General features: G+C 33.8%; 3 protein-coding genes across 6 annotated transcripts; 2 read left to right on the top strand and 1 right to left on the bottom strand.

The window, feature by feature from the left end:
* LOC18591864 (transcription factor bHLH93) lies at positions 542-2,160 on the bottom strand. Its single transcript, XM_007018271.2, has 4 exons — positions 1,510-2,160; positions 1,230-1,397; positions 971-1,138; positions 542-857 (listed from the first exon to the last, which is right to left on the bottom strand). Exons 1-4 carry the CDS (start codon positions 2,080-2,082, stop codon positions 771-773), a joined length of 996 nt encoding a protein of 331 aa, XP_007018333.2. The 5' UTR covers positions 2,083-2,160; the 3' UTR covers positions 542-770.
* LOC18591863 (phosphoglycerate mutase-like protein 1) lies at positions 13,771-18,556 on the top strand. Its single transcript, XM_018126371.1, has 10 exons — positions 13,771-14,169; positions 14,279-14,340; positions 14,435-14,542; positions 14,790-14,869; positions 15,491-15,653; positions 16,885-16,959; positions 17,102-17,190; positions 17,378-17,497; positions 18,011-18,055; positions 18,178-18,556. Exons 1-10 carry the CDS (start codon positions 14,034-14,036, stop codon positions 18,290-18,292), a joined length of 993 nt encoding a protein of 330 aa, XP_017981860.1. The 5' UTR covers positions 13,771-14,033; the 3' UTR covers positions 18,293-18,556.
* On the top strand, positions 20,426-25,220 carry LOC18591861 (phosphoglycerate mutase-like protein 1). Of its 4 annotated transcripts, none has more exons than XM_007018263.2 (10): positions 20,426-20,729; positions 21,585-21,649; positions 21,916-22,023; positions 22,153-22,232; positions 22,627-22,783; positions 23,399-23,473; positions 23,597-23,682; positions 23,883-24,008; positions 24,592-24,636; positions 24,740-25,220. In XM_007018263.2, exons 2-10 carry the CDS (start codon positions 21,587-21,589, stop codon positions 24,861-24,863), a joined length of 864 nt encoding a protein of 287 aa, XP_007018325.2. In that variant the 5' UTR covers positions 20,426-20,729; positions 21,585-21,586; the 3' UTR covers positions 24,864-25,220. The 4 variants fall into 4 exon arrangements, with proteins under 4 accessions (XP_007018325.2, XP_007018326.2, XP_017981800.1 ...); XM_007018264.2 differs by lacking the exon at positions 20,426-20,729 and adding an exon at positions 20,744-21,172; XM_018126311.1 differs by lacking the exon at positions 20,426-20,729 and adding an exon at positions 21,210-21,286.

Genomic DNA, 25,981 nt, shown 5'->3' with positions numbered 1-25,981 from the left:
TTGTATGTTTGCTGATAAGTATGCAATACTTGCTAGATATTGTTCCAGCTGTGTAAATTTACTGCAGATGAACTTTTCACTGCGGGTGAACCTCCTTTGTCAACAATGCTGTCACCTTTTGTTGCATCAGTTCATCTGCTTTAAATCTTTTGATTGAAAAACCCCAAGATTCCATTTACATTTGTGCTTGCCGCACATGTTTTCCCTTTACACTTCTGTAGAATGAGTTGATAACTTGCAAATGGAACTATCTGATACTTGTGACATAAAAGCCAAAAAGGTGGTTTTAACTGCAGAATTCACTGTCCCCTCTCCTACCTGCTAAAAATAAAAGGGTATGGAGAAAAGCAAAAAGGGGAATGTAAATTACCTTTTTTACCTTTTCCACTATGGTACATATTTCTTTTTCAAATGATTAAGAAATGCTAAATTAATTCTTATAGAGGCCCGTAACTGAATTCCTGAAGGCCATTTTGGGCATTACCAGATTGTATGGGAAAGAAGTCTTAAAAACATTCCTAACAAAAGAAGCCACTGAATGTTGGATGAAAAAGAAAAGAAAAGAGCTAAACAAAGAATTTTGGATTGATAAACATATCCAATTGAAGCAGCTATTACAAAGCTCTGATGACTAGAATTTCCCTTATTTAAGAAGGCAAAATTACTACAATCCCTCACTTTCAAATGCTCATTGAAATAACAGAGAATTTGGAAACCTCTCAAAAATTCACCAGAAGTTGCTTCTTTTTTGTAGTCCTCTTCTTTTGTTCCTACAAACATCTTCCTCCATAACCTGCATTTCTAAACAGTGCCTGCTTTATGTCTTCAGAGCTTAGTAATGTTCTCTGTTCCAAGTCCTGCAATAAAGACCAGAATGTATGTAAGATTGCAAGTTAAAAGTGACAGAGGCTTAACAAGAAGTGATTCAGAAACAAAAATGCTAACAATTTTTTTCCTTTTTCCTTTTTACCTCTGAGCAGGACGCTTGCATTGCAAAATCATTGAAACAGCTGATAACACATTGTTGAATCTCAAGGCCTAATGATTCCAAGGTTGTTACAGTTGACAACATCAGTCCTGGTTTTCCTGTGCAACAAATCTCAATCCTTGTATCCACATTTCTTCTTTCCACCTCAAACTGCAGGAAACAGGTGTAGGAACTAAATTCAGGATTTGGGCATTTTAAATCAGACCTAAAAAGTACTGAAGAATGGTGCAAAATCCAATACCTTTGGTGTATTTCTCACTAAGATTTCATTTGGTTTTACATCCTTGAAAATGTGAGCCACGTTTAACTCATTTGAACCTGCTTCAATTTCTTGCTGCAAACTTTTGATCCTCTCCAGGAGCTCTTTCATGTAATCTATAGTATCTCCAAGTATGGATGTCCTGTCCATCTGTTAAAGAGCAATGGAAACAATACCAGATTAGCCCCCAATAACAACTTGCATTTTGCATAGGACTATGTACTGATTTGAAAACTTTACTACAACTCTCATTGCTAGTTACCTTGCTTATCTTAGGAACAATTGACCTTAACATCGAAAGCCGATCATTCAGCCGCTTTCTTCTCCTTCTCTCTGCCATTAGATTCTTCGATGGCTGCCCCGCCAACTTCTTAGCTCGGTTCTTGCGGTCTATACAGGTTCCCATGTTGAAAACTGGTTCTTCAGGTGATTGAATAGGCTCAGCTTTGCAAGCAGCTTGGACATCCAACTTGTGAAGTTCATCTGCAAGGAAGCCTGATTCTCCTTCCTCCACCATATTCAACGAGTAATCTTCTTGAACCGGAAATGGTGGGGTATCAAATGTGTTATTTGATGAATCTGTTACTTGTGGTGCAGAGAATTCATCGCCAAATGGACAGTGGACTTCATTGAAGTTGTAATTGAAGTCTTGCTGTAAAGGCACGGAGAATTCTTGGCAGAATGAATTTGGAAGAAAGCTAGCAGGGTTCTCATCAAAGCAATCAAAGTTCCAGCCACTAGAGAAAATCTCATTCATTTCTGTTGGAATTGTGTCCCAACTGTCTCTTCTTAGAGCTAATAATTCCTCTAAGAAACTTTGCTCATTAAACTCCATCTCTCTTTCTCTCTCTCTCTTGCTTTTCCCTCTCTTTCTCTTTCTCTCTCGGGAATGCTATTATTAGGAGATGCCTTGAGATAATGAAAGTGCACCAAGTTGAAGAATTTATAGCTACACCGATAAAAAGGGCAGTATAGTTGAATATAAAATAATATACAATTTATATGATTAAAGTATATGATATGTTGTAATTGTTAGGCCTTAGAGGCCTAAGATTGAAATGGAATCTGCTTTTCCTCACTCTCTTTCCATGAAGGGGTGATTTCATGTCTTTTTCACCGAAATCGCTCCTATCAAAGAAAACTTAATATTTAATTGGTAATTCCTCTGAAAACTTTGACCCACATTTCTGTCTGAACCGAAAGGATGGAGTTAACATCATAGGCCCTGTCAGGTTCTTTGTACGCTTAACCTCTGTGAATATTATTTGCACTTTGGCCATCCATGAACATATAAAACCAGCCCTCTCTCTCCATCCCACACAGAAATATTTGCTGAGTTGGGTCCCATTTCCTTCAGCCTCTAGAATTTGGCTTAGCTCACAAATTCAAAATTAGTTGGTGGCCCTGTTTTGTTCTTTGCTAACCTTTTCTTATCACTAATTTTGGAATTATCCACCCCATTTTGTTTTTGATTATACATAAATAACTAAGCTACAACTGCTATACATCTACCATGTTTCTCATTTTAGAATAAAGGAATGGTGACATCTATCCCATTCTCAGTTCCTCACCCTCACCTGGCTTAATTAACAATGTCCATGAACAGGAACCAGATTATTATACAACTGCAAGTGAACTATTTCTTAAAGGAATTGTTTTGGCTGATGCATATGTCTTTAATCAGTGCAATGAATATGTAGAACAGTGAACTCCATAGTCTACAGTCATTTTATTATGTCTGGTGTTTACAGTAGGCTGATCTGGTCTACCATTTTTGGCGTTACTTGAGGGGGCATTTCCGCTTTGTCTCCTTCTCTCATCCATTTACAATTCTGCTGTCATATCCCTTCTTAATTTACCAAATCAACATCTCCTAATTTCATTGTCAATAATGAACTGGTTAGACAAGGTCAGGGAAGTCAGCCTCGGGGTCTGACAACTTCCTTTAAACGTAACCGTGTATCTCTTGTCAATTGAAAATTATGACAAAGGATTAAAGCAAGCTACCAGATTAGCACGAATGTGGCATCACTGAACAGAACCAGCCAAATGGAGATACATTGATATGCTTGACTCTTCGGTTAATTATATGATGCCAGAGAGTAATACTCTTTTAGTCTTATTACATGTTTGTATTGGAATTGAAAGCAGAGGAAGAAGATTAATACTTCAGATAGTAAGTAAACTATGAATGTAGCATATTAAGTCTAAATTATGTATGTAATTGGCAAAACAGGAATACCTGTTGTGGCTTTTGAAACCTGAGGCTATGCGCAATTGCAATAATTTATTATGTTTAGACGTTTACAGTATTTCATGGATAACTTGTGGTAAAATATTAATACCGGCAGGAGGAATATATCTGCTACAGAAGGAGACCTATTGACAATTCTGTACAGGAAAACATGAACAAATTATTCAAAATAGCTAAGCTAACAGCCCAATTTACAGATAAGGTACAGATCAAGGGTTATGACAAGGATGATCACAAGGGCAGTTTATTATCTAATTGTACAGTTCTTGGTATATTTCAATGCATGAAACATTTACAGGTGAAATGTGTGTTAACCCTTTGAAAGTTTCAATCAATTAAAATGTGTTTTGAGTGAGTGAAATTCCAAGACTGAGAAATGCTTCACTCCCACTGATAATTAAGATAAACCCCACAAGATGGGGTAATTGTAATTATTTCTAATCATACAAATTGATTCTCACCAACAGTACAACATATCAACATCCACCGGTTAATTATTTTTACTTTTTCCTGTTTACCGGCTAGTACAAGATTTATATTTATTATTATTTATCGTTAATCAGAAACCCTAAAGTTGTCATTATTAACCTGTTTTTTTGAGGAAAAACATGGATAAAAGTTTTAGGATAAAGTTTGTACTAAAAGACTTGATATATGGTGGACAAAATAAAACGCATGAAATCGTGGGACAACCACCATATTGTTCCTTCCAAAATTACCAAAAAAGCATGGGTTAATAGATTTAATGCAGTACATAATCAGGGTTATTATCGTCATATTATATAATTAAAAACCTATTAGAAATCTGAGCCACGTGCTATATTTACGCGTATTTACCTAGTTAATCAGGGAAAGTAAGAGTTCTAGCACGTGGAGGATTAATGTTTATAGCCGAAGAAATAAGCAATGATTGGAGTAGAGACTGTCACATGCAGCGAGATAAGCAAATTAAGGGAAAACAGAAGATTAGAAAAAATAAATAAAATTTTCTTACTTTTTTATCCTATTACTTAGTTATTTATATACAGTAAAAAGCAGAAGATGGGGCCCCTGGCCATTTATTCTTTAGCAGCCGGAGTGCATGCAGAATGATTAAACAAGGGAGTGATGATGATGAACATTCAATTAGAAGAAGGAAAATGAAGGGTAAATTCTTCCATTAGCAAATTATGGAAAAGGGTTTTTGCTTCAAATGGATCAGTGATCATGCCAGAAAGAATTTTCAAAAACATTAACACAGAAAAACTCTCCATCAATGAATGAGTAGTGAGAGGGTTATTTCCGAACAAAACAAAGAAAAAGTTGGATGATTTGAGGTGAACAATGAACAGTAAACTTCTGATAATTGAAAGTACCAATAATAATGCACGAAGGGAAGAGATTTGCCTATACTTCAGCAAGTCAAATTCTAAGCATGACACGTGTTGAATGTACGGAATCTCCCTAGGAAAAAACACACAATATGTATCTACCACCCTACAGATCCATGATCCATTCCCCATCCCCATGCATGTTCTAAACCAAAACAGGTGGCGGATTTCGGAAAGAACATAATAATATATTTCTCCTAAAAAACAGAATAAAAGCCCAATAAACCCTTTCCATTTCTGTCTTCTTTTTTTTTTTTAAAGTGATAATTTTATTACAAAGGAAGTTATAATTTCAACAAGAGACTTTTTATATTCCATGTCGGCCAAACAAAACAAGTTTTTGTGTGTGTTTTGTACGATGTAAATGGTAATGCAATGTCAGAGAAAGCAGAAAGAGAAGATGTTTTTGTTTTAATCGACATGCATATTTATAATTTTTTTTTTTAATTTTGGATGTCCTATCTATCAAGGATCATCACGGATGAAACATTATGAAAAAGGGCTATTCACTTTAGCCTTTCCTTTCACTTATATTGTTGAAAAACTTCTTGTCTGTATTTTCACATCACGTTCATTGCTTTGATTTTGTATAGGCGATATATAATGAAAGCAATAACCGAGGCTCTTTGTCTAGTTATTTCCTTGGCATCTTTCGTTCAAGACATGCATTGTTGTACTATTGGAGCAGCAATTCCTTACTAAGAAATAATTCCAAAGGATAAGTGATCAGTTAAAGACTTCGTTAATTATTGAAATTATGGCTTATTAACTTCTTAATTTGTTTATATGTGAGAGTATGTCGTCTTTCGATGATTTAATGTTAATTAATAAAAAAATAAACAATTTAATTTGGCATTATTTAGAAGGAATTAAAAAAAAACCATGCAAAAAGCATTTTTATCTATCACAAAAATAATATAATTGCAATAAACAAAGTGTTAAAAGAAAATAAGACTAAGTTTCCGTCTCAAACCTTATTGCCTTCCCACCGATCTATTCATACCAAAATTCGATACCCTAAATCCTAATAAAATGACCATACCTTCCCCCCTCCCCCTCCCCCTCTTCGCCATCCTCTCCCTCTCCTTCTGATTTTGAGTCTTTTCTTTGATATATCCTTTCTAAGAGCTGAGAATGATGATAAACAACATATTATGGTATAAAGAAAATAACAAGGGAAACATAGAGAGAAGAAGATGGTATCAACATTAAATTTACCTTTGTTAATATATATTTGAACTAGTGTTGAAAGTTTGGCTAGAGGAGTCAAATTGGATTTGTTTAATGGAAAGAATGCATAGAACATTAGTTTTCAAACTATTATCCTATACATTATTATCAGAATTAAAACTCTACAAGCAGTTGATGATATTGAATGCATTATTATGCATTATCTCAATTAATGTCACTAATAATTCTTGATGCGTATCTTGCAAACAATTTAATGTAGATTATATCAAGAATTAAAAATAAATAGCATCCATATTATAACAAACATAAAAAAAGCTTAATTATAAAAGCGTTAATCATTGTTGACCTTCAGTAATTTTCTATAAGCACGTCATCATATCAAATGTTTTATTACTTGTCAATCAATTTCATTAATAATTTTTAATACGTATCGCACAGAACAATTCAATATAAACATAATATTAAAATTAAAAATAAAGAATTTTGATATCACAACAAAAGCATGAAATTCTATTTGATCTTTTGTAGCTTTTTTTTTTTTCTTTTTTTGACACTTTTTACCATGTTAAGTAACTAATTGTACGATATATCAATTGATATTAAATTTCTGATATATCTAATTAATAGTTTTTAGGATCGGATCTTATTCCAACAACTTAGTAGATCGCAATCCCTATCTAATATGGGTCTAATTAACCCAAGAGATTAATTAGAAACTGGATACTAGAAGGGACGAAAAAAACCAAATATATTTATATTTGACAATGACACATCCACGAGAGCCACAATAGCAGAAAGAAGTGCAAGGAAAATGGTGGAGAATGAGAAAACCGCGGGCAGTTTCTCCCTACCACCCCGACACTAGGCGGTTTCTCAACAGCAACAGCAGTTTTCCTACCCTTTCCAAGCATTACTAATACAACTTGACAGCCCACAATATCTCATTAGGGTTTTGTTTGGAGCTCAACGAAACCACTCTTTTTTTGTTTGTTGTTTATTTTTTTTTCTCTCTTCTCTTCTCTGTCTAAATTTGTCAGCTAGTGTTTTGTTTGCTAGTGACTTCAATGGCAGGGATCCAAAGAAATGCAGGCTTTTGATCATTGAAGAAACCGAGGGTTAGATCTTTCCTTTTATAGCCTTTTTTGAGTTAGGGCTTGCTTGCTCGTGTGTTCGTGTGTACGTATAAACGTATGGGACTCTGAGTGAATTGCATTGCATGTGGATGGAAGGGAGAGAGCATTTTTTTTTAAAAAAAATTGTAATATAATTTGTTATTTTTATTTTTATCTATTAGATACAATTTCTTTTTTTTTATTTTATAATTTGAGTTTGCATAATTTTTGAAGAGAAAAAAGGATAGGCATCATTAGGACACTCTAAAAGGGACGTTGCTTCACGAGTCTTTTCCTCGCAAGAAAACGAGGCCAACCCCACAAATTACAACCACACTTATCAAAAGACGTGTTGAGACCCAACTCTCTCTCTGCCATACAAATTTGGGTAAAAAGAAATTCATAAAACAAACAAAAATAATTTCAAAAATTACAATTTCCCTTTTGTCCTGGTAACCATCATTAACTAGTTGTTGCTTCTTAATTTGGCTGTTAAAAGTGGGGTTACAACAGAGCCAAAGCTGAGTAATTAAGAAGTGTAGGATTCATTCAATAGAGGAGAGTCAAATTTAGGAACTTAACTTGTTCTTTCAATATATGAGTACGTGAATTTCTTGAATGGATTTCTTACTCAAATTTGAATCCAAAATGTCAATTTTTATTTTAAGTAATACGTCATTAAATTATGTAAAAAATTAATTATTACGATTAGTTAAAGGAAATGTTGAAATTTAACACAAAACTAATCAACTTCTAGCTAATCCTTTTAATTTGTTATCCAAGTCTAGTTAGAACTCTCATCTCTTTTTATCTCTACCTCTCCTCCTAAGCTAACATGTGACTGTCGACCAAAATGAAGGTCTGGTCCCATACCCTCATCGTGCAAGGAGCTGATTCGACTGTAGAGTTATTTTGTACCCAAAAGAGTGTCGGGCGATTGACCTATAGCTTAAGCCATCAATTGATGAAAAACACACGAACAAAAGAAAAGGAAAAAAAAAGTCATACATAAAAAGTTTCTTTAGGTATAGTGCTGGGCCACTACGCTTGCATTTAATGTCAAAAAGGATACTTCGTCAAGTTGTCACCTTGTCCAGGCAAAATAAGTGTTGAATTGGTCTAAAACTCTAACCTGATATAATGAATTTTCTTCTATACTCCATGTTGAATGAGTCTATACAATGATGAAATCTTTTTACTTTATAATCAGAGTCTGAGATTGTTACTTATTTTATGGTTTTCCCTCATTTTGGCATTTTCCTCAAGTATTGACAACCTTTACAATAGCTCTATCCAGCTCTCTCTTGTACCCGTCTTTTCAAACAGATTGGTTTCTGATCTCTTGCTTGTCATGTTGGGCAGCCAATAGGCCTGCAAACGTTTTCCTGCTTTGTATTTTCCTTGAAGATTTCCAATATGTGGGGGCATATATAATTAAAATTGGATTAGATTCAACGAACGAAATTGAGTTCATGTCATTATATAGTGGGGGCATGATGTACCTACGTATATCAAAAAGAGACAAAATATAAATTTATACCTTGATAGATGAGAACATATATATATATATTTTAGGTTAAAATACTACTAGGGTAGCATTGTTGTCACCATAATATAATGCCACTTGTTAGAGAAAACAAAGAGAACTAGGTTGAAGTTGAATCCCCAAGAAATATATAGCAAAGTATTTTAATGATGGATGTAACAGATATATATGTATGTGCAGAGAATTAAAACTTGCTTTGGAGATTGGACGAAGATTATATAGTGTTTATGAAAACCCCACTTGTGAAGGCAAATTGTTAGTGTGAAAGACTGGTTAGAATTATGGAAACTCATGAAGATTTTAATAATTTCTTTCTTTGTTATCTTGATTTAACTTTGATTTTGTGGAAGATCAATACCGCTAATTGTCACAATCACCTCATTCGTTGATTGGTTTAGATGCCATCTTTTCTTAAACAAGTTGGTTCAACAAATCAATTTTTTTTTGTAAATAAAAAATATCAAGATATAAATCTACAAGAAGTCTCAAAATGGAGATAATTTGAAGCTTAATATGAACCTATGAGACATGGCAGTCAAAATGTGACATATTATATATACACACAAATATTTCCGTAATCGTGTATACATATGCATCTATGTACAAAATAATTTTTTTGACCATTAATGTTTGTTTTTATCAGTAATTGTCATCTTTCATTAAGGGCATTAAGATAAAAAAGACTATCTTATTTTCCATTAACTAAGATCAATATAACCCTTGGTATCTTTTTGTTTTCTTTTTTTCTTACAGCTATATCTTATTTTCCATTAACAACCAACTATTGTCTTTACTAGCTACACAGCTTTAATCAGTTTAGGGAATGCAATTATGAAGCCAGAAAACAACAATGGAGGAATATTAAAATGGAGTTAAGAGAAACTGTTGGTTGAGTTCAGATCATTCTCTTACATTGACTATCTGTTCGAAGTCTTTAAAGCTAAACAGTTTTTGTGTGGTGTGGGTCCTTTTTGCCTTTACATGTGCATCCCATGATTTTCTATATATCCAGCTTGCCAAGATCATTGACTCCTATGTTTTTCTTGTACCAATTAGGAAAATACAAAACTGCTTATTTAATACCTAAATATGCATTTTTTTTAATATATAACTCACGAATCTTGGGAGCTTTGCATTATGATTTCATATATAAGCTTCCCGAGCAACATAGAACGCTTTCAAATCTTTCCTACCGCGAATAAGACAAGAAGTTGTACACTTTTTATTAAGAAATTAGTTGTAATCTTAGCAAATGAAATTAATATAGAAAGCCAAATTATGTGGACTGCTTAAGGATCAACGACCAGCTACAAAAATTATATATTTATGATATGGGAATTCGTTCAATTGCAATAATATGCAACCATAATGCCTTCTTAAGGCAGTCCATGAACATTTAAACAAAAATTAATCGGTTCCATGTTTGGTAGTCGCACTACAATGAAATCTAACAATTTGTCTGTTCAAAGATTTGAGAAATGCTACAAATGTACACTTTGTAATAACTTGATTATAAGCTTAGACACTTATATATTTTTGAGAGAGATGAAAAATTTTAATATATATATATATATGAATATAAAGGATTCCCCTTTATTTGTTTTTAGCATAAACTTTATGTTGTCGTACATGAAAATCTTGCTAAACTAGTTCGTTATGTTCACCAACTTTATGAAAAGAAATCGGGTGCAAGTCTAAAAGATTGCAACTACGAAATGAATTATAGACTAGTTGCTTCATAAATTTGATTGCACAACTGGCTGGAATTCAACTTTCAAAAACTGACCTAGCTATACCTAATAAGAAACTGGCATTTGGGTTTTTCTCCAAGTGGTTCATTAATTCTCCTCCATTGATGTTTGTTTTTTGTTTTTTCCTTTGATGAAAGCATCTTTTAGTGTTGATATACTGCTTTATAAGCTCCAGTCAAGTTAGGTAGGAGACCCTTTCATAAAAAAATATAGCTAGAAAATCAGCCGTGATTGTATTTTGATTAAGAACCCTTTGCTTAAGATCGCAAAACAAGCAGATAGAATTAAGAAAAATATGTAATTAATCCCCACTTGTTCATTCTGCTGACTGAATGAGTGGACTAAAAGCTGCCTACGCGTTTAACTGTATGCTGGGAACAATTTTGAAGCTTATAGTTTCATGGCGTGTTCGACTTCCATTGCCAGACTAATTAATCTTGTGTTGAAGATATGCTATTAGCTGTTTTGAGAAGTATGTAGAGACATTTACCCACATTAGTTGGAAGAAATATAGAGTATATGTGTGAAATCAATTCTCTGATTGACAATGAACTTGTTGACTTGGAAGGATTTAATTTAGCAATAAAGGACAACAAGGGTGGCTGTGGAGAGCTGATTTCGGAAAAGTTGATATGCAACATTTCTACTTTTAAAGACTTAATTAACATTTTCATTAAAAAAAAATCTAATCAATCTAGTTGGAAATTAACTAGCAAATCAAATCTTTGAAACTAAGTTATATTGTATCAAGTAAATTGTCTTTTTCCTTTTTCTCTATAATAATATTTATAGCAATTTGGTACTAAGACGATGATGGTCAATTAGGTTTAACACGCGTGTATGTTGCTGTGGTTTAATATAATTTTGATAAAATAAAATTACATAATCGACAAGATTAATAAGTTTTGGAGGAGTCAATGAATCCAACGCAAGAGTGTTCAATCAACATAAAAAAAGGCAACAAAGAAAATTTATAAGGTGATTAATTAATTTTCGTGCGTGATGCATGCATGTTAAAATTTAAAGATCAAGATCGGTGTAGCTTACCTTAATCATTAGATTATTTTGAATTACAAAAAAAAAAAAGTTAACTTTCTCTTATGTCATCAATTAACAATTCCATTTCGCAAGCTTTCGAACTTGAAAGCTTAGCATCCAAGGTTTTAAGATATTTTGCGAAGATTCCAATATATTTCATTCATTCTTTCCTTAGTTGCTAGCTAACAAACAAAGGACATTTCTTGAAAAAAAAAAAAGCTTATGTTATTTCCGTAGCAAGAAGGAAAACTATGGCTAGTAAGTTTTTGCTGACTAAATTTGCATAACATTTCTTATCCCCAAAGGGGAAAAAAACAACCAAGCTATCTCTGTCGACTTTTCTTTTACGGCCATAAGATAAATAGAAGATGCACTGTTCACTGCCCTCATTGACAAGGAACTTAGAGACAAATCACCTAAAAATGTCTCACATTAACCCAACATGAGAATCGTACCCCCTTCCATTTCATGTGATCATGGTGAAGGTATGCTGGCAATATGCATGCATGACCAAGCACTTCTCTTTGTTTTTTTTTGCTTCTTTAATGACAAGTAATTAATCATCTGTGCTGCTTTAAACATCAATCGTTTGAGTTTTAGATTGTTTGTGTACAAAATTTAATTTATAATTCGAATAAATTTGTTTCTAATTGCCCTCATTTTATGTTTAAATTTGCTTAATTCTATAAAAAGCTTAAACGACCCCTAGATGAGTTGGCCCCCACTGTCGTGCTTTGCTGCGACAGTAGTTGGGCCACCAGCAAGTTTCCCAGTCCAATTTTCAACTGTGAATGGCAGCGACTCAGCCTGGCTTGTGGTTTTGGTCTAGAAAGGCCCATTAAACAACTTTGTCTCAGACTTCATTTTTCAGTGTTGAGTTAGTCCTGGCTCAACTGAGTCTAGGCCCCTTATCTTGGATTTGAGCCAAACCCATGCACAAAGCTGCTTTGAGCTTTCCCCTCACTTAAAATTCATATGCCATAGGCCCAATTTGCAATGTCCAATTATTTCCTCTCAAAGCTTGACAATTACAAAATTAAACTTGCGTTTTTCCCTTAATATCAAACTTAATTGCTTGAGTTTATTTTTTTCGGTTACAAATCTGATGCGATGCTTGTAATTAATCATTCAATATTCTCTTCCCCTCTTTTTCATTCAATAATTGGAATAATATATGATTGTCAAGAATCAAATCAAGCGAAGCATATTCCAATCCAAAACCTCCTCTTTTTGCCATAGATCCCTAGTTTAACTAGAGAATTTAATCAAGTAAAGCGAACAGCATCTTCCAGTCTAAAGGATATGCTTGTAAAGAATAAAATCAAACCTTTTAAACAATTGATGCAAATATGCATAAAAACATTGTACACAAATTTAATACTTTTCAAAATTCCGAGGCATATGCAAAGTGCAGACGAAATTGAGAGTATGTTGGGTACGTAGAATAGTTAAGCTATTCTTCTTCTATTTTTATTCATCATTTATTCTCATGAAATAAAAAGATATGCTATTTTTGTTTTTCTTGGCACTAATATGTATTTAAATTCTTACGAATAATTTGTGAAAAACATGAAACATGTAAAACTTATTGTAGTTTAATTAAGTAGAACCTCCATGTTGAAAGTGTTCATGAATCAAATCCTTTAGTTTTAATTTGACCAAAGTTAAGTCAAAAAGTTGGAATGAAACACCAGTAGCAATTCTTCAAGTTTGTCAGCCGGGACCATGTAACCAAACTCATAAATGTGTTAAGACCAACCCCACAATTTTTCAAATTATTAATTATTCAAATATTTAATTTATTAATTAATACATAATTTTTTAAAATAAGATAAAAATGTGAGCTTTAAAGTATATATAGATCGAGTTCAGGTGAGTCCAAGGGAAGTCTAATTTGGGCTTCAGGCTAGAGAGTAATATTATTAAAATAAATGGAAATATTTTCATGTTAGTACATTTATATATAATTTAAGTACACATTTTGAACTAAACTTCTAATAAAAACAAGTAATTCATTTACTAAAAATGATGAATCGGGTCAAAATGGAGAACCTGAACGAGCTACCTTGGTTGGTCTTTGTTAAAGCTCAATTTATTTTAATCTACTAATTCAAGAAAAAAATAAATATATTACTAGTTTGTAAGGAACAGAGACAGAGCAGACCAAATCTTAGAAAAGTTGTTCCAAAATACAAAAAATGCACACTAAAAAAATCGAAAAATGTTTCATGTCTTTGTCATGAAACCCAAATTGAGAGAAGAAGTTGATGACGCAAAGTGATGGAGAATATGCCAAGTGGTTCAAAATCTCTGGTCCAATACGACTGCATATAAGGAGTTTCTTTTATCTTTCATTTTTCTCTGTAGGAGTTATTCAGGTTTCGGTTAAAGTCGGCCTCACCGTGTGCGTAAGATAATTTAACTCACACGAAAACTGGAACTTCACGAGTTTCCAGGGACGGAATCAAGCAAAGAGAGAGGGGAGGCAAAGAGCAACTTACCTTATAAAGAAACAATTTTTAACATGACCATTGCCAGTTGTAACATTCAATTACCATCATCTTCTTATTATTCCTCCTGCTGGTGTATTTCCCCCTCTACCTTTCCAAAGCCAAAACCAAAACAACTTTCTTTCAACCGTACCACTGCTTCTCTCTCGGGTACCTTGTTCTCTACCTCCTCCTCATTCTCTGTTTTCTTGATGCAAGATTGGGATCTTGTTGCATTGAATATATAAAAGTTGTTGCTCTTTGTTTTGGGTGAGTGCAGATATGGATGCAACAACCAACCCAGGACTATACCCTTTGCAACGTTGTAAAACACTGCATCTGGTTTGTGATCTTGCTGTAAATCTTTTTTTTTTTATTCGTTTGGAATTAAAATGATAAACCCATTTTGGTTTCATATTGGAATTATTTTATGCAGGTGAGGCATGCTCAGGGGATTCATAATGTAGCAGGGGAAAAAGATCATGCCGCTTATTTATCTGAAGAGCTTTTCGATGCCCATCTCACGCCACTTGGCTGGCAGCAGGTATGTAATCGAAAATCATTGGTTTTTCAAGAAAAGGTGAAAAATTTAGCAATTGGGTTTATCTGGGATTTATTAGAGAATCTGAATTTCTGTTTCTTTGTGTACCTTTTACTATCTTTCGAGATTTAGAATGTGCATCAAAGCTAGTTTTAGAGTTTAACGAATCTGCTTTGGAATGATGCGTTTTTATTTTGCAATCAGTGGAAAGAATAATGCTTGATTGTAATTGTATTTGTACTTTTAACAGGTTGATAATCTGCGCAAGCATGTTCAAGAAACCGGGCTTTCCAAGAAGATTGATTTGGTCATTGTATCCCCTTTGCTCAGGTATAACTTTAAGATTAGTTAGTTTCTTTGTCAAGATTTTGTGTGTTTGACACTTTTCGTTGCCCTTCTTTCTCTTTTAGTATTATTTTTAGAAAAAGAGTACTTCTTGGCATCATTTTGGTAAGTTAGCACTTAGCATATAGTATTGTTTATCCTTCCTTTGTCGTTTTTATGCTTATGTTAATCAGTGAACCCATTTCTTCCTGGCTGTAGTGTTTCTTTTGTGGAATTATTTCCGATTTCCCTTTTTTTTTTGGTTTCCGTTGCCAAGAGTGGTACTATTATATTTTACGATAGCAACAGAAAATTTTAAAGCTTATGCCTACTTGCCTAGGTTTATGCGCACACTTTTTTAGTGTAAGAGTAAAGGTATGCTTCATAAAACAAGTTTAGTGAAAAAGAAGAGGAAAGGACAGGAAGCATATGCAGAGGAAAATTGAAAACAACTAATTAAATTATGTGGGGATTGTAATTATTGTTTATTGCTGAGAATGTGCATTGCCTGGAAAAATTCATTCTGCATTTTATAAATGAATACCTGTTTTTTAAATTCTATTTTTTACTTATTCTCATGCTCTGGTTGTTTGGAAATAATGGATTTTGGAAATTTTGGTGTTATAGGACTATGCAAACTGCAGTGGGAGCCTTTGGTGGTGAAGGGTATAGGGATGGGATAGACATACCTCCACTGATGGTGGAAAATGCAGGGGAAAGTCACCATCCTGCAATTTCAAGTCTGAATTGCCCTCCATTTGTAGCAGTTGAGCTTTGCCGGGAACATTTGGTATGTCCTTGAACTTCTTATAAAAACTAAATCCCTGTATGGACCTTTTGGACTTGCTTTTATACATAAAGAAAACAGAGAAAATAAGTTCCGTTTGAGGTAGACACTATATGAAGAATTTATGTACCATTTCATGTGTTTCTGCCTACATTTTGGTATGCTGTTGAATCAATTATTTGTCTGGTGTACAATGAATATGGATAGTCAATTTCATGCATGCATAGCATAGGAATGAACTTTGTTTTCTCCACTGATATTAAAAGAATGGAATAATTTTATGTCAACTCTCTGTCAAGTATTCTAGTTGAAGAGATCCCAATTGGGTGCCATAGTGGATATGCAAAGTCATTATTTTAGTTTCTTACAAGTAGATTGCTCCCTTTTCCCCTGATAAAAATTTTTGTAACACTAAAATTTTTAGTTTTTTTCAATATTTAACATTGATATTCAATATCCAGCAATACTTATAATACTTGATCAAACTCCAAAACTTTGCTTGTGGAATAAATGGTATATCTTAACTATGTATTTATTTTTTTTACTTGGTGCAATTTAAATTTCCCCTTTTCTTCTTTTGAGTGAGGATTTCTAATGCAGCAATGTTTAACTTCTTTACGTCTGTATAAATCTATTGTTAACCATGTCCTATCGGTGATCTAGCTCCCAAAATGTAAAACTTATTGCAAAACATCCGTGGTAGATATCTGTGAAATTTGCCTGGACACATAATATGCATTTGAAGGTGCTTCTACTGGTCACAGACTCAGCATAGATGTCAAGATTGGAAGATATTCTTGTTTTATTTCTATTTCTCTTCAAGGTTGTGATAAATTATAATAATAATGATTTAGGCATGTCATTATAAATGCTGGAAGTTGGATGGTTTTGACACCTACAGTGCAATCCCCATTATATGTGTTGGAGACTTGTAACATAACCCAGCTTTTTTCAGTTTGCTGGTAAATGTAGGTCATCTGTATTGCTTCCATAGCACATGACCTTTAACTTGAGAAATTCTGAATTTAAAGAAGAATTGATATTGCAAATCCTAGTATAGTTAATGTGAGAAACTACCATAAGTTGGAAATGTGTGTACTTAGAGTTAGGTCATATGGCAGACTTTGCAGCTTATATCAATTGCCTATATTTTCTCTTATTTTTGTTGGACTTTTGATGTTATGCCTTACTCCTCTCATTGTGATCTTTTTTCCCTCTAAATACTGAACCACAGGGAGTCCATCCATGTGATAGAAGAAAAAGCATCAACGAGTATCGGCCTCTCTTTCCTGCAATTGATTTTTCTCTGGCAAGTAGATTGTCATAATTAGTGTAGCTTTTCTGATCAAGCAGTTATGATTTTCATTTGTTTTACTGATATCAGCAATCGTTATAATTTCGAAGTCAACATTGGTTGATTGGAAGAATTCTTGTTTCATTTTTTCCTTTAGATAGAAAGCAATGAGGATATTTTGTGGGAAGCTAATACTAGAGAAAAGAATGAAGAAGTTGCAGTTAGAGGAATGAAATTCTTGAACTGGTGAGTGGCCTATTTGTTTCTGCGTAACAAAAATTTCCCTTTCTCCTGATCAACATATGAAAGAAATGAAAGTGTTCAAGCCTGGAAATTGCTAGATCTTACATTGAACTAAAATTGCATTATCCCATAGCTAGTTCATTTACTCCTCACCATTTTTTTTCCTTTATCCATTTATCATTTGCTGCAGGTTGTGGACGCGAAAAGAGAGGGAAATTGCAGTTGTTACCCACAGTGGATTCTTGTACCATACCTTAAGTGCTTTTGGGAGTGATTGTCATCCAGCTGTGAAGAATGACATATGCAAACAGTGAGTTCTGCAAAATGTCCAATGTTAATTAACCATTATGAAGGAGGGTTACAATATAGGCAATATATATTAGTATAGATGCCTGCTTTTTCTATTTTTTTCAATTTGATATTTTTATTTACTTTTAGTGTATCTTTACATGACAGGAACAGAGGAAAAGTGTTTCTTGATAGATCTACTTAGCTTTGAAAGTTGAAATTACTGATAAAACGAAATCTTGTATTTGAGGTCCTTGCATTTTCTCTATTATTGCTCTGTCTGCTTGTCCTCTACAGAATGGAGTGCAATTCTATGTCTGACTGAATGACATGAAGTTGAAAATTTTTTTTCCTTTACATGCAAGAAATTTTAAATAGTGAAATGTATTTTTTTTTGGGGAAAAATTTTAGTTTATAGCAAGTTTGAATCAGAGTTTGCTGAGGGATTTCCCTTAGATAACCCACCAATTGCATACTTACTCAAAACCTTGGATTGTTGCAGACTAATAAGAAGATGTTGTTATGTCTTTTGCAGCTTTGCGAATTGTGAGCTTCGCTCTGTAGTTATTGTTGATAAAAGGTAAGCAAGATATTTTAAAAGCTTGGTGGTAGAATTCATTTTATTGCTCATGTGCAATTGTTGAAACCTTTTCTTTTCATCTCTTTTTTCCTTTTTTTTTTTTGCTTTACTTTTTGTTGCAGTATGATGGGATCAGATCCCGCAACAACTAACTATCCTGGAAAAATCCCTAGTGGACTTGATCTTCCAAGTGATGTTGCTGATGAGAAGCATGCAGAGGAAGGAGTGGCCAAGTAGTTATTAATCTGGAGAGACGACCAATCAGGAATGAGTTTGATATCCATATATGATTCTTTGCAAGTTTACTGAGATAATTGTTACACTACAAAAACATTAGGTACTTGAAAATTTTGTAAGCTCTCAGGCTATGTTAGGCAATTATTCAAGTATATGTCACATCAAAATGCTTTAAACACTTACAAGTGTCAATTCTTTATGATGGACCATTTGAACCCTTGCATTCTATTATTGTCTTTTGAGAGAGCGTGTTCAGCGTTGCATCGTTGTACTTGTATGTCTGTACTCTGTAATATGTCTGGCAGTATCATCAATTTTCCTTTGAGCTGTCTGGGTTTGATCAACTGGCTGCCAGCTCTTGGGGTTAAAATTAATACAGACATTGACTCCAATTTTGAATTGACTTTTGTATTGGGGTTCTGAAAGGCATTGATATTTTGCTGATCCATGATCTAGCATGATTAAGTTCCCCCAATCAAGGATTAAACTCACATGACTCTTATCGGGCTCGGTATACCTGCAGCATGAGAATTCCATCAAAATGAATGGGAATGAAAGCTGGAAAGCTGGAGGCTAATCATACTAAAGTTCATGCAAACTGAGAAGGCTCCTGATTGCACGTCTCTAGAGGGCTGTCCAGATAAAGATGGTGAGAAGACACTTCCTTGTGCCTGGCCTGATAAATGAAATGCCACGAGGTTCTCATGTTTCATGGCTGTCCTACCAAGAACAACGTGCATCAACTTTGAAAGCTCCTTACCTGTCTTGTTTCGTGCTTTTTCCTTGGCTCCGAAAGAAGTAGAACAGGATGAGATCACGTTGGAACTCATCCCATTTTAACTTCTAGATTACCTTTGAACTTTTTCCTTTCAAACACAAGCAGCAGTCAATTTTATTTAAACTCTGATCGGCCCAACGACTTGAGCTGTTGGCTATTGACCTTAAAGTCACAAGTCCAACCAAGCAGGAGCGGCGGGTAGTTAACCAAAAAATTTTAAAATATTTTATTCATTATCTATATATATATATATATATTAATTAGGAGTGGAAGATAGCATCCTAATATTATTAAGGCCATACCCCACAAATAAATATTATATATTTTTAAATTTTTTTAATAATTTTTTAATAAAATGACATCATAAATCTTACTCAATTTTATCTTACTTTTTAAGTTTTTCTACACTTTTTTCTCTCTCTTCTTTTTCTCGTTCTATTCTCATTTGTCTTTTTATTATTTTTAAAGCATTTAATGAAATTTCATTACTTAATAAATGAGTGCAAAAGCTACCTCATTTTCGTAGTATTGCAACAAAAATATATAAGACATGTTCTTAATATAAGATAAACTATGTATAATAAAACATAACACATCTAAAACCTAGTAGTCTACCAACAAGAACAATTAAAGTTTAGAGCCATTTCTTTTTAAAGCTCTTTGATTTACAAAAAATCTTAGCAAGTATTGATTGTCATCCTTACTGGACAAACTTCACTCTAACTATACATCAATATCGAAAAAAAAATCAATTCATTTCTTTGGTTTTGATTTATGGACTAGCAAAGAGAATCTCTATCAATTTTCAAACCAACAACATAATTCATAAATACGAGTTTTGATGGGTGGCACATGCTACGAAGCTGAAGCCAGCAAGCATTGTTTTTTTTTTTTTATTATTTTACTCTCTTTTTTATAATTCACCACTGAAACACAATTTATTTTTTAAACGTTGAACACAATTTTTTTAAAAAATTGTTGTAAATCTTTTTTTCATTCCGTTTGATTTATATGTTATATAAAATTATTATATATTCTGAATTTTTTGTTTATCGGTTAAATTTTTAACTTTTATTTTTCTTAGTTTTTGATTAGTTGGCTAACTCCGCCCTTGCAACCAAGTATGCCTTAATCAAAGGTTGAGTTTAGATGTATCATTTCCTTGATAGCATTCCGAATAAAAATTAATTTTAATAATATTTTGAAAAGAAAAAAGACAAGAAAAAAAGAATGGAAGAAAAGAAAGCATGAGTGATAGCGTAACGCAATAAGGGTTAATGCTTCCGTAGAAGCAATGTTACTAGCAATGAAGAAGGTAGCTGACTAGGGCACCCGATCAAAAGAAGGAAAAAAATTGAAATTCCTGAACTCCAAAGTCGGTAAAACTTGTCAGATTGGTAACCTATGAGAATAGCCATGAAGGAGTTGTTTACTGTTTTTTAGAATAATCGTCTTGTTAAAACACCAAAATAGAAAAAGAACCAAAAAAAAAAAATTCAAACTAAACTAGCTGCCGACGCCCACCGGCTTGAGTTGACCAGTTTTATCTGACTTTTTCCTTTTTCCGACAATCATGCCTCTAAGCTGTTGACGTTTTCTGAATTTTCTTTTCTTTCCTCTCGGTTTCGGATATTCTTTTCCTCCCCTCGTATCGCTCTGGTAAAAACCCGCATGCTTATTGCTCTTCTTTTTCTTGCATAAGTGCATGCTCATTGCTTTAGTTTCTGATCAATCCTTATCTTTGAATTATTTACTAGTACAGACTATAATTGTGTAAGGTCATGTGGAAATTGTATGCCCTGTGTCAACTTGTGGTTTGATTATTTATCAACTTATAAGCTCGGAAAAATCAAAAGGCATATAGTTGCTTGTTTAGTTTTGTTTTGCTATCTCTGCATATGCATTTACCAGGGAAATTTCTCTGTTCAATATGTTCCTTAAAGGATCATATTTCGTCATGGGTCTTTAGTCGTCAACAACGTCTTCTCATGACAGGTTTTCTAGACAAGGCTCAGTTTTCTCTTTTTAGTGTTTGAGACATTAGTAGGTTTTAGATTTTCATACTCGAAAAGGAAGAGGGCCAGGGCTTGTTTTCTTCCACGGTAAGCCTGGTCAATTCCGATGCGTTTAAATATAGTATCTAGTGTTCAACTTTGCACAGCTACGAGGAGAATTACTTCGGGCACATTATTTGAATCGACAAACCTCTGATTCAAGTACATTAGTCATGTCCTGTTTTGTTTTTTATTTGCTTGTCTGGTTAGACTTTAGAACTCAAACGAGGATTGAAGGAAAGAAAGCATTCTTTATTATAATTTTCTATGGGACTAGGGCAACGGAAATAATAGATTTTAAAAACATGGATTAGTTGCTTAGGACTGGTCTCGCATTAAATTCCCATTGGTAGCTCCGTCTAGTTACTCTAAGCCAAATTTTACCTTCCATTCATTTATGGTTCTTCTGCCTTTCTTGTTTTGGTTGTCTTTATCTTGCTCTGTTTTTTTGCATTTGCAGAAATGGATAAATTTGCAGCAGCTCCATCCCCATACCCGTTTGCCAGTTATAAAGTTCTTCATCTGGTTTGTTCTCTAATTATTTTTCATCAAGGAAACCTTTCTTTTCCTTATTTTGCACCGATTGTCGCGGGGGGGAAGGGGGGGATCAGAGATGCACGCAAAAGAAGCTAGAAACATAAAAGAGTGCTGCTAAGCCAAATTATGTGAAGTTTAGACAAGCTAGCAGCTCCAAACTTGATGGAATCAACAATGATATCTATCAAGTTATTACTATTTTGTTGATTTTTAGTTAATATTTACAGCAGTTTGTTGTGTATGTTCACATTCAGGTGAGGCATGCACAAGGAGTCCACAATCTAGAATCAGAGAAGAGTCGTGATCCACTAACATCATTTGAATATTTTGACGCTGAACTCTCCTCTCAGGGCTGGCAGCAGGTGATAGACAGCTTGCGATTAGAATCATTTATTATTTGTATTATTTTTCTGTGTCGTCTTCCAGAAGAGTGCTGTAATGAGGATATTGTCAAATATAGCGGTTCGCCCATTTACACATCTTTGAAACAGGTTTGTGATCAGCGGAGATATGTTTGTGCAAGTGGACTGCTTGAGAAGATTGAGGTCGTCATCACTTCCCCTATGACAAGGTACCGGAGTTTTCCTCATATTTCAGTCTCTCCTCTCGTAAATATGACTTAATTACATCCTTGAATATCGCTATCACCCTGACTTCGTCAAGAAATTCCTGAAAACAATTTAGTCTCTCTGAGGGATGTTCTTGTAACCAATCTTCCTCTTCTTTGCAACAAACCCAATTTATATGCCTCATTTGCTCTAGTACGACACTCTTTTCTTAAATCATTTCACAGTGAAAATGTTTAGATATTGGTAATAGACGGCAGGCTTCAATCTCTCATGCTTCAAGAGTTGATTTGGATGAACTTCAAAGTCAACATAATATCCGACATATTTAACATATATATTTAACAAATGTTCCCGTTGTTGTAGCCCCATTGATGCTTTTTAATGGTTAAATTGCAGGACATTACAAACAGCAGTTGGAATTTTTCGTGGAGAAGGCCAGCCGGCTGATCGGTTCTATGTTACTCCGTTTGAGGAGGAAAATGTAAAGAATGCTGAGACATCGACTTTCAATCGCCTACCAATCATATCATATGAACTTTGTCGAGAACGTATGGTATGTTGCTGACATCTAACTACAGCATAGGTTAGGCGGGCTCACATGCCTCTTCTCAGACTTACACAGCATTATAACAGCTATGCATTTATTATTGAGAACATGCTAGACAGACATTATCATCGGGGTCATTGTTTGACACCATTTTCTTTTGGCATTCACCTTTAAATAATCCTCATCCACCCGTTAATCAAGCAAGTATGGACCATGTTGTCTTATCTTCACATGGAGGATGCACTCTTTAGTTGCTATGTTTGGTTGGAAAGAAAGAAAAATAGTAGAGGAGAGGTTAAAAAGTAATGAGAAAAGGGAAAAAAAATGGAGAGGAAGGAAAATTGTTCTTCCATCCTTGCGTGTGGTAGGAATGATGAGAAAAAAAAGGAATAAAAGAGATTATAGGTAAAGTTTGAATATAGTAGTTAATTTAAGTTGAATGAGACAATTAGACGGAAGAGAAAAGAACAAATATACCTATTTTCTAATCCTATCAAAAAAGAAATATTATTTTTTTTTCTTTTTTCCCTCTTACCAAACATAGCAAAGTTATAGAGTTATGAAAGCTTGTGTTTTCATGTTTTTTTTTTTCTCAATTCTAAAATGTTGAATTCAATGTAGGGAAAATATGAATGTGACAAGAGAAGATCCATCAGCCTGTACCGTTCTCGTTTCCCTGATGTTGATTTTTCATTGGCAAGTATTCTTTAGTCACGGTTTTCCCCGCGGTCTTGGTTGCATTCCATTGATCTTAAAATAGCTTGCTGCCCCTTGAGTACAAGTTTTCATCAACATTAATACTACACTTCTAATGTTCAGATTGAAAGTGAAGATGACGTTTTGTGGAAAGGAGAAAAAGAATCCCATGAAGCAGTTGTAGCTAGAGGAATGAAGTTCATCAAATGGTGAGGTGCTCAAAATCATTTTCCATTGGTTACAAAACTTGGGCCGGCTGTTGTCACACATGATAACAAAAACCATAATTGCTGAAATCTAGACTAGCAGTGTTTATCATGAAAACGAGATAGGCACATAGAAGTTATTATAGCTCCTTCTTGGTTGAAAGCAAAAGCCACTTGTACTCAACTTGCCTTTAATTTTCTAGGTTGTGTGGACGAAAGGAAAAGGAGATAGCAGTGGTCAGCCATGGTGTGTTCCTGCAGCAAGCAATGACTGAACTTATTAAGAGCAATAAGTGTTGCCCCTTAATGGAAGGTGATCCACTCAGCCGGTGAGTATCATATTTCTCTTTAATTCATGAGTGCTAAATTGACTAACTGCATATTGTCCTCACCACAACCTGATCGAAACATTGACTCCTCAACCTCTTTGCTGGATGCCTAAGCAATCCTCTTTTAATATTCTTTCTTATCTATATTAGGTAGGAGAGGATTAATTTCATCACACTTCCATTTTTGTTTCCTTATCTTTGATTTTCATTTTATATAGATATGTCTAAGTCTATACCATCAACTTTATAACACAATATTGACCGACAACAACCTTTTTTATTCATGATATTGTAAGCATGAAACATGATTTTACAAATCTAACCAACTCATATAATTGCATTTTGTCGTATTATTAAGCAAATATTAGAACGACCCTTACCATTTTTGTAGCCTCTAAGGTTACTACAAATAAGATTAATTTGATAAAGTACCTTTATGCATGCTTTGTAGTGTATCTTGTATTCATATGAATATGAAATATAGTTTTATTTCGGCATTGGTGTGTTACCATTGACTCGCTTTCAATGTTTTTAATTTTAATTAATGACTGATCAGAAGGCATCTATTAAACTGTTCATGCAGATTTAAAAATTGTGAAATCCGATCCATAGCCATTTTTTATGAAAGGTGAGCATGCAAATTTGGTATTATTTTAAAAAAATTAAAGAACAAAAAATTTAAAAATATGTATATAAAGGCGTTTATGCTCATTCTAGTTTCTCTTTTGTAGCGTAATGGGTTTGGAATCAGATTCCTTACCAACCACTATCCATTGTGGACGAATCCCTTACGGGCTTGAGCTCCCAAGAGATTCTGCCAAGGAGAATATATCAGTGGAGGAAGTGACCAACTGATATCCAGATTGAACACTGACCGCTAGATCATAGCTAGGTGCTTTCCGAACAATTTTCCTTTCGATCTACTGACTACTTGCCTTTCTTTCTTCGGACACCATATCATTTCCAAACGAATAATTAAAAAAAAAACCCTGTGATAAGGTTGCTACGTGTATATATATATATATATCTGCATCCTGGATGCAGATGTAGCTAAGAACGCCAAGTCGGCTTACTACTTTATGTTTGGTCGTTCTTATCAATTTGGTTATGACCGATTTGCCATCGCTGTTGTTTTACTATTACAAAGACCCACTCTTTTCTTATATTTCTAACTTTAAATAAGGAAAGTCCGCTCTTAATTACATTGTCTTCCACGGGGCACTCTGTTTTTTAAAGTTACAATTTCTACATTTTGTTCTATTCCTATTCTATCATAGTCAATCAAGTTTCATTAGTTTATCCTCTGCTTGCTTACAACATCATTTGGATTTTTCCCCCTAAGATACAAGAGGAACGAATAAGACAATGCCATTTGAAATTTTGGACGTTTGATGGGTAATGACGTTGCCCATCTTTCATAAGCATATATATATATATCTATCTATGGGCACCCACGATGTTCAACTTATAATAGCTTCAACCCTTTGAAATCTTGAAGTATCTAAGATGATCTTAAACTACTTGTTCATGGCACTTAGGCTCATAAAGTTAATACTTTAAGCTATTGTGTTAAGATAGTATTTTGATTCATTGTGACAAAATTATTAGCGTCAAGTTTTGAGCTGTGCGTCAACAATAAGGTCATGTTTGGTTGGGGGAATGGCTAAGCCATTCCCTCTCTACTCCTTACAAAATTTTATCCCCTTATTTGGTTTGTTTTTGGAGAAGGAATAGTCATTCCAAAAGGAATGGCTATTCTTCAAAATTTGGCAAAAACTTGAAATAGCTAGTACCATCTTCTCTCATGGAATTAGCTATTTCACACCCATGAAAATAAAATTTAAACATTTTGGACTAAAATATCTTTATTTATTTTTAAAAATTACAAACTTAAACTTATAAAATTAATATTTTAAATTAAAATTAAAAAATTATTAATATTTTCATATTTTAATTATAATATATTTAAATTA

The sequence above is a fragment of the Theobroma cacao genome, chromosome 8, assembly GCF_000208745.1.
Source record: "Theobroma cacao cultivar B97-61/B2 chromosome 8, Criollo_cocoa_genome_V2, whole genome shotgun sequence".
Lineage (NCBI taxonomy): Eukaryota > Viridiplantae > Streptophyta > Magnoliopsida > Malvales > Malvaceae > Theobroma > Theobroma cacao.
This window is presented reverse-complemented; position numbering and strand designations above follow the sequence as displayed.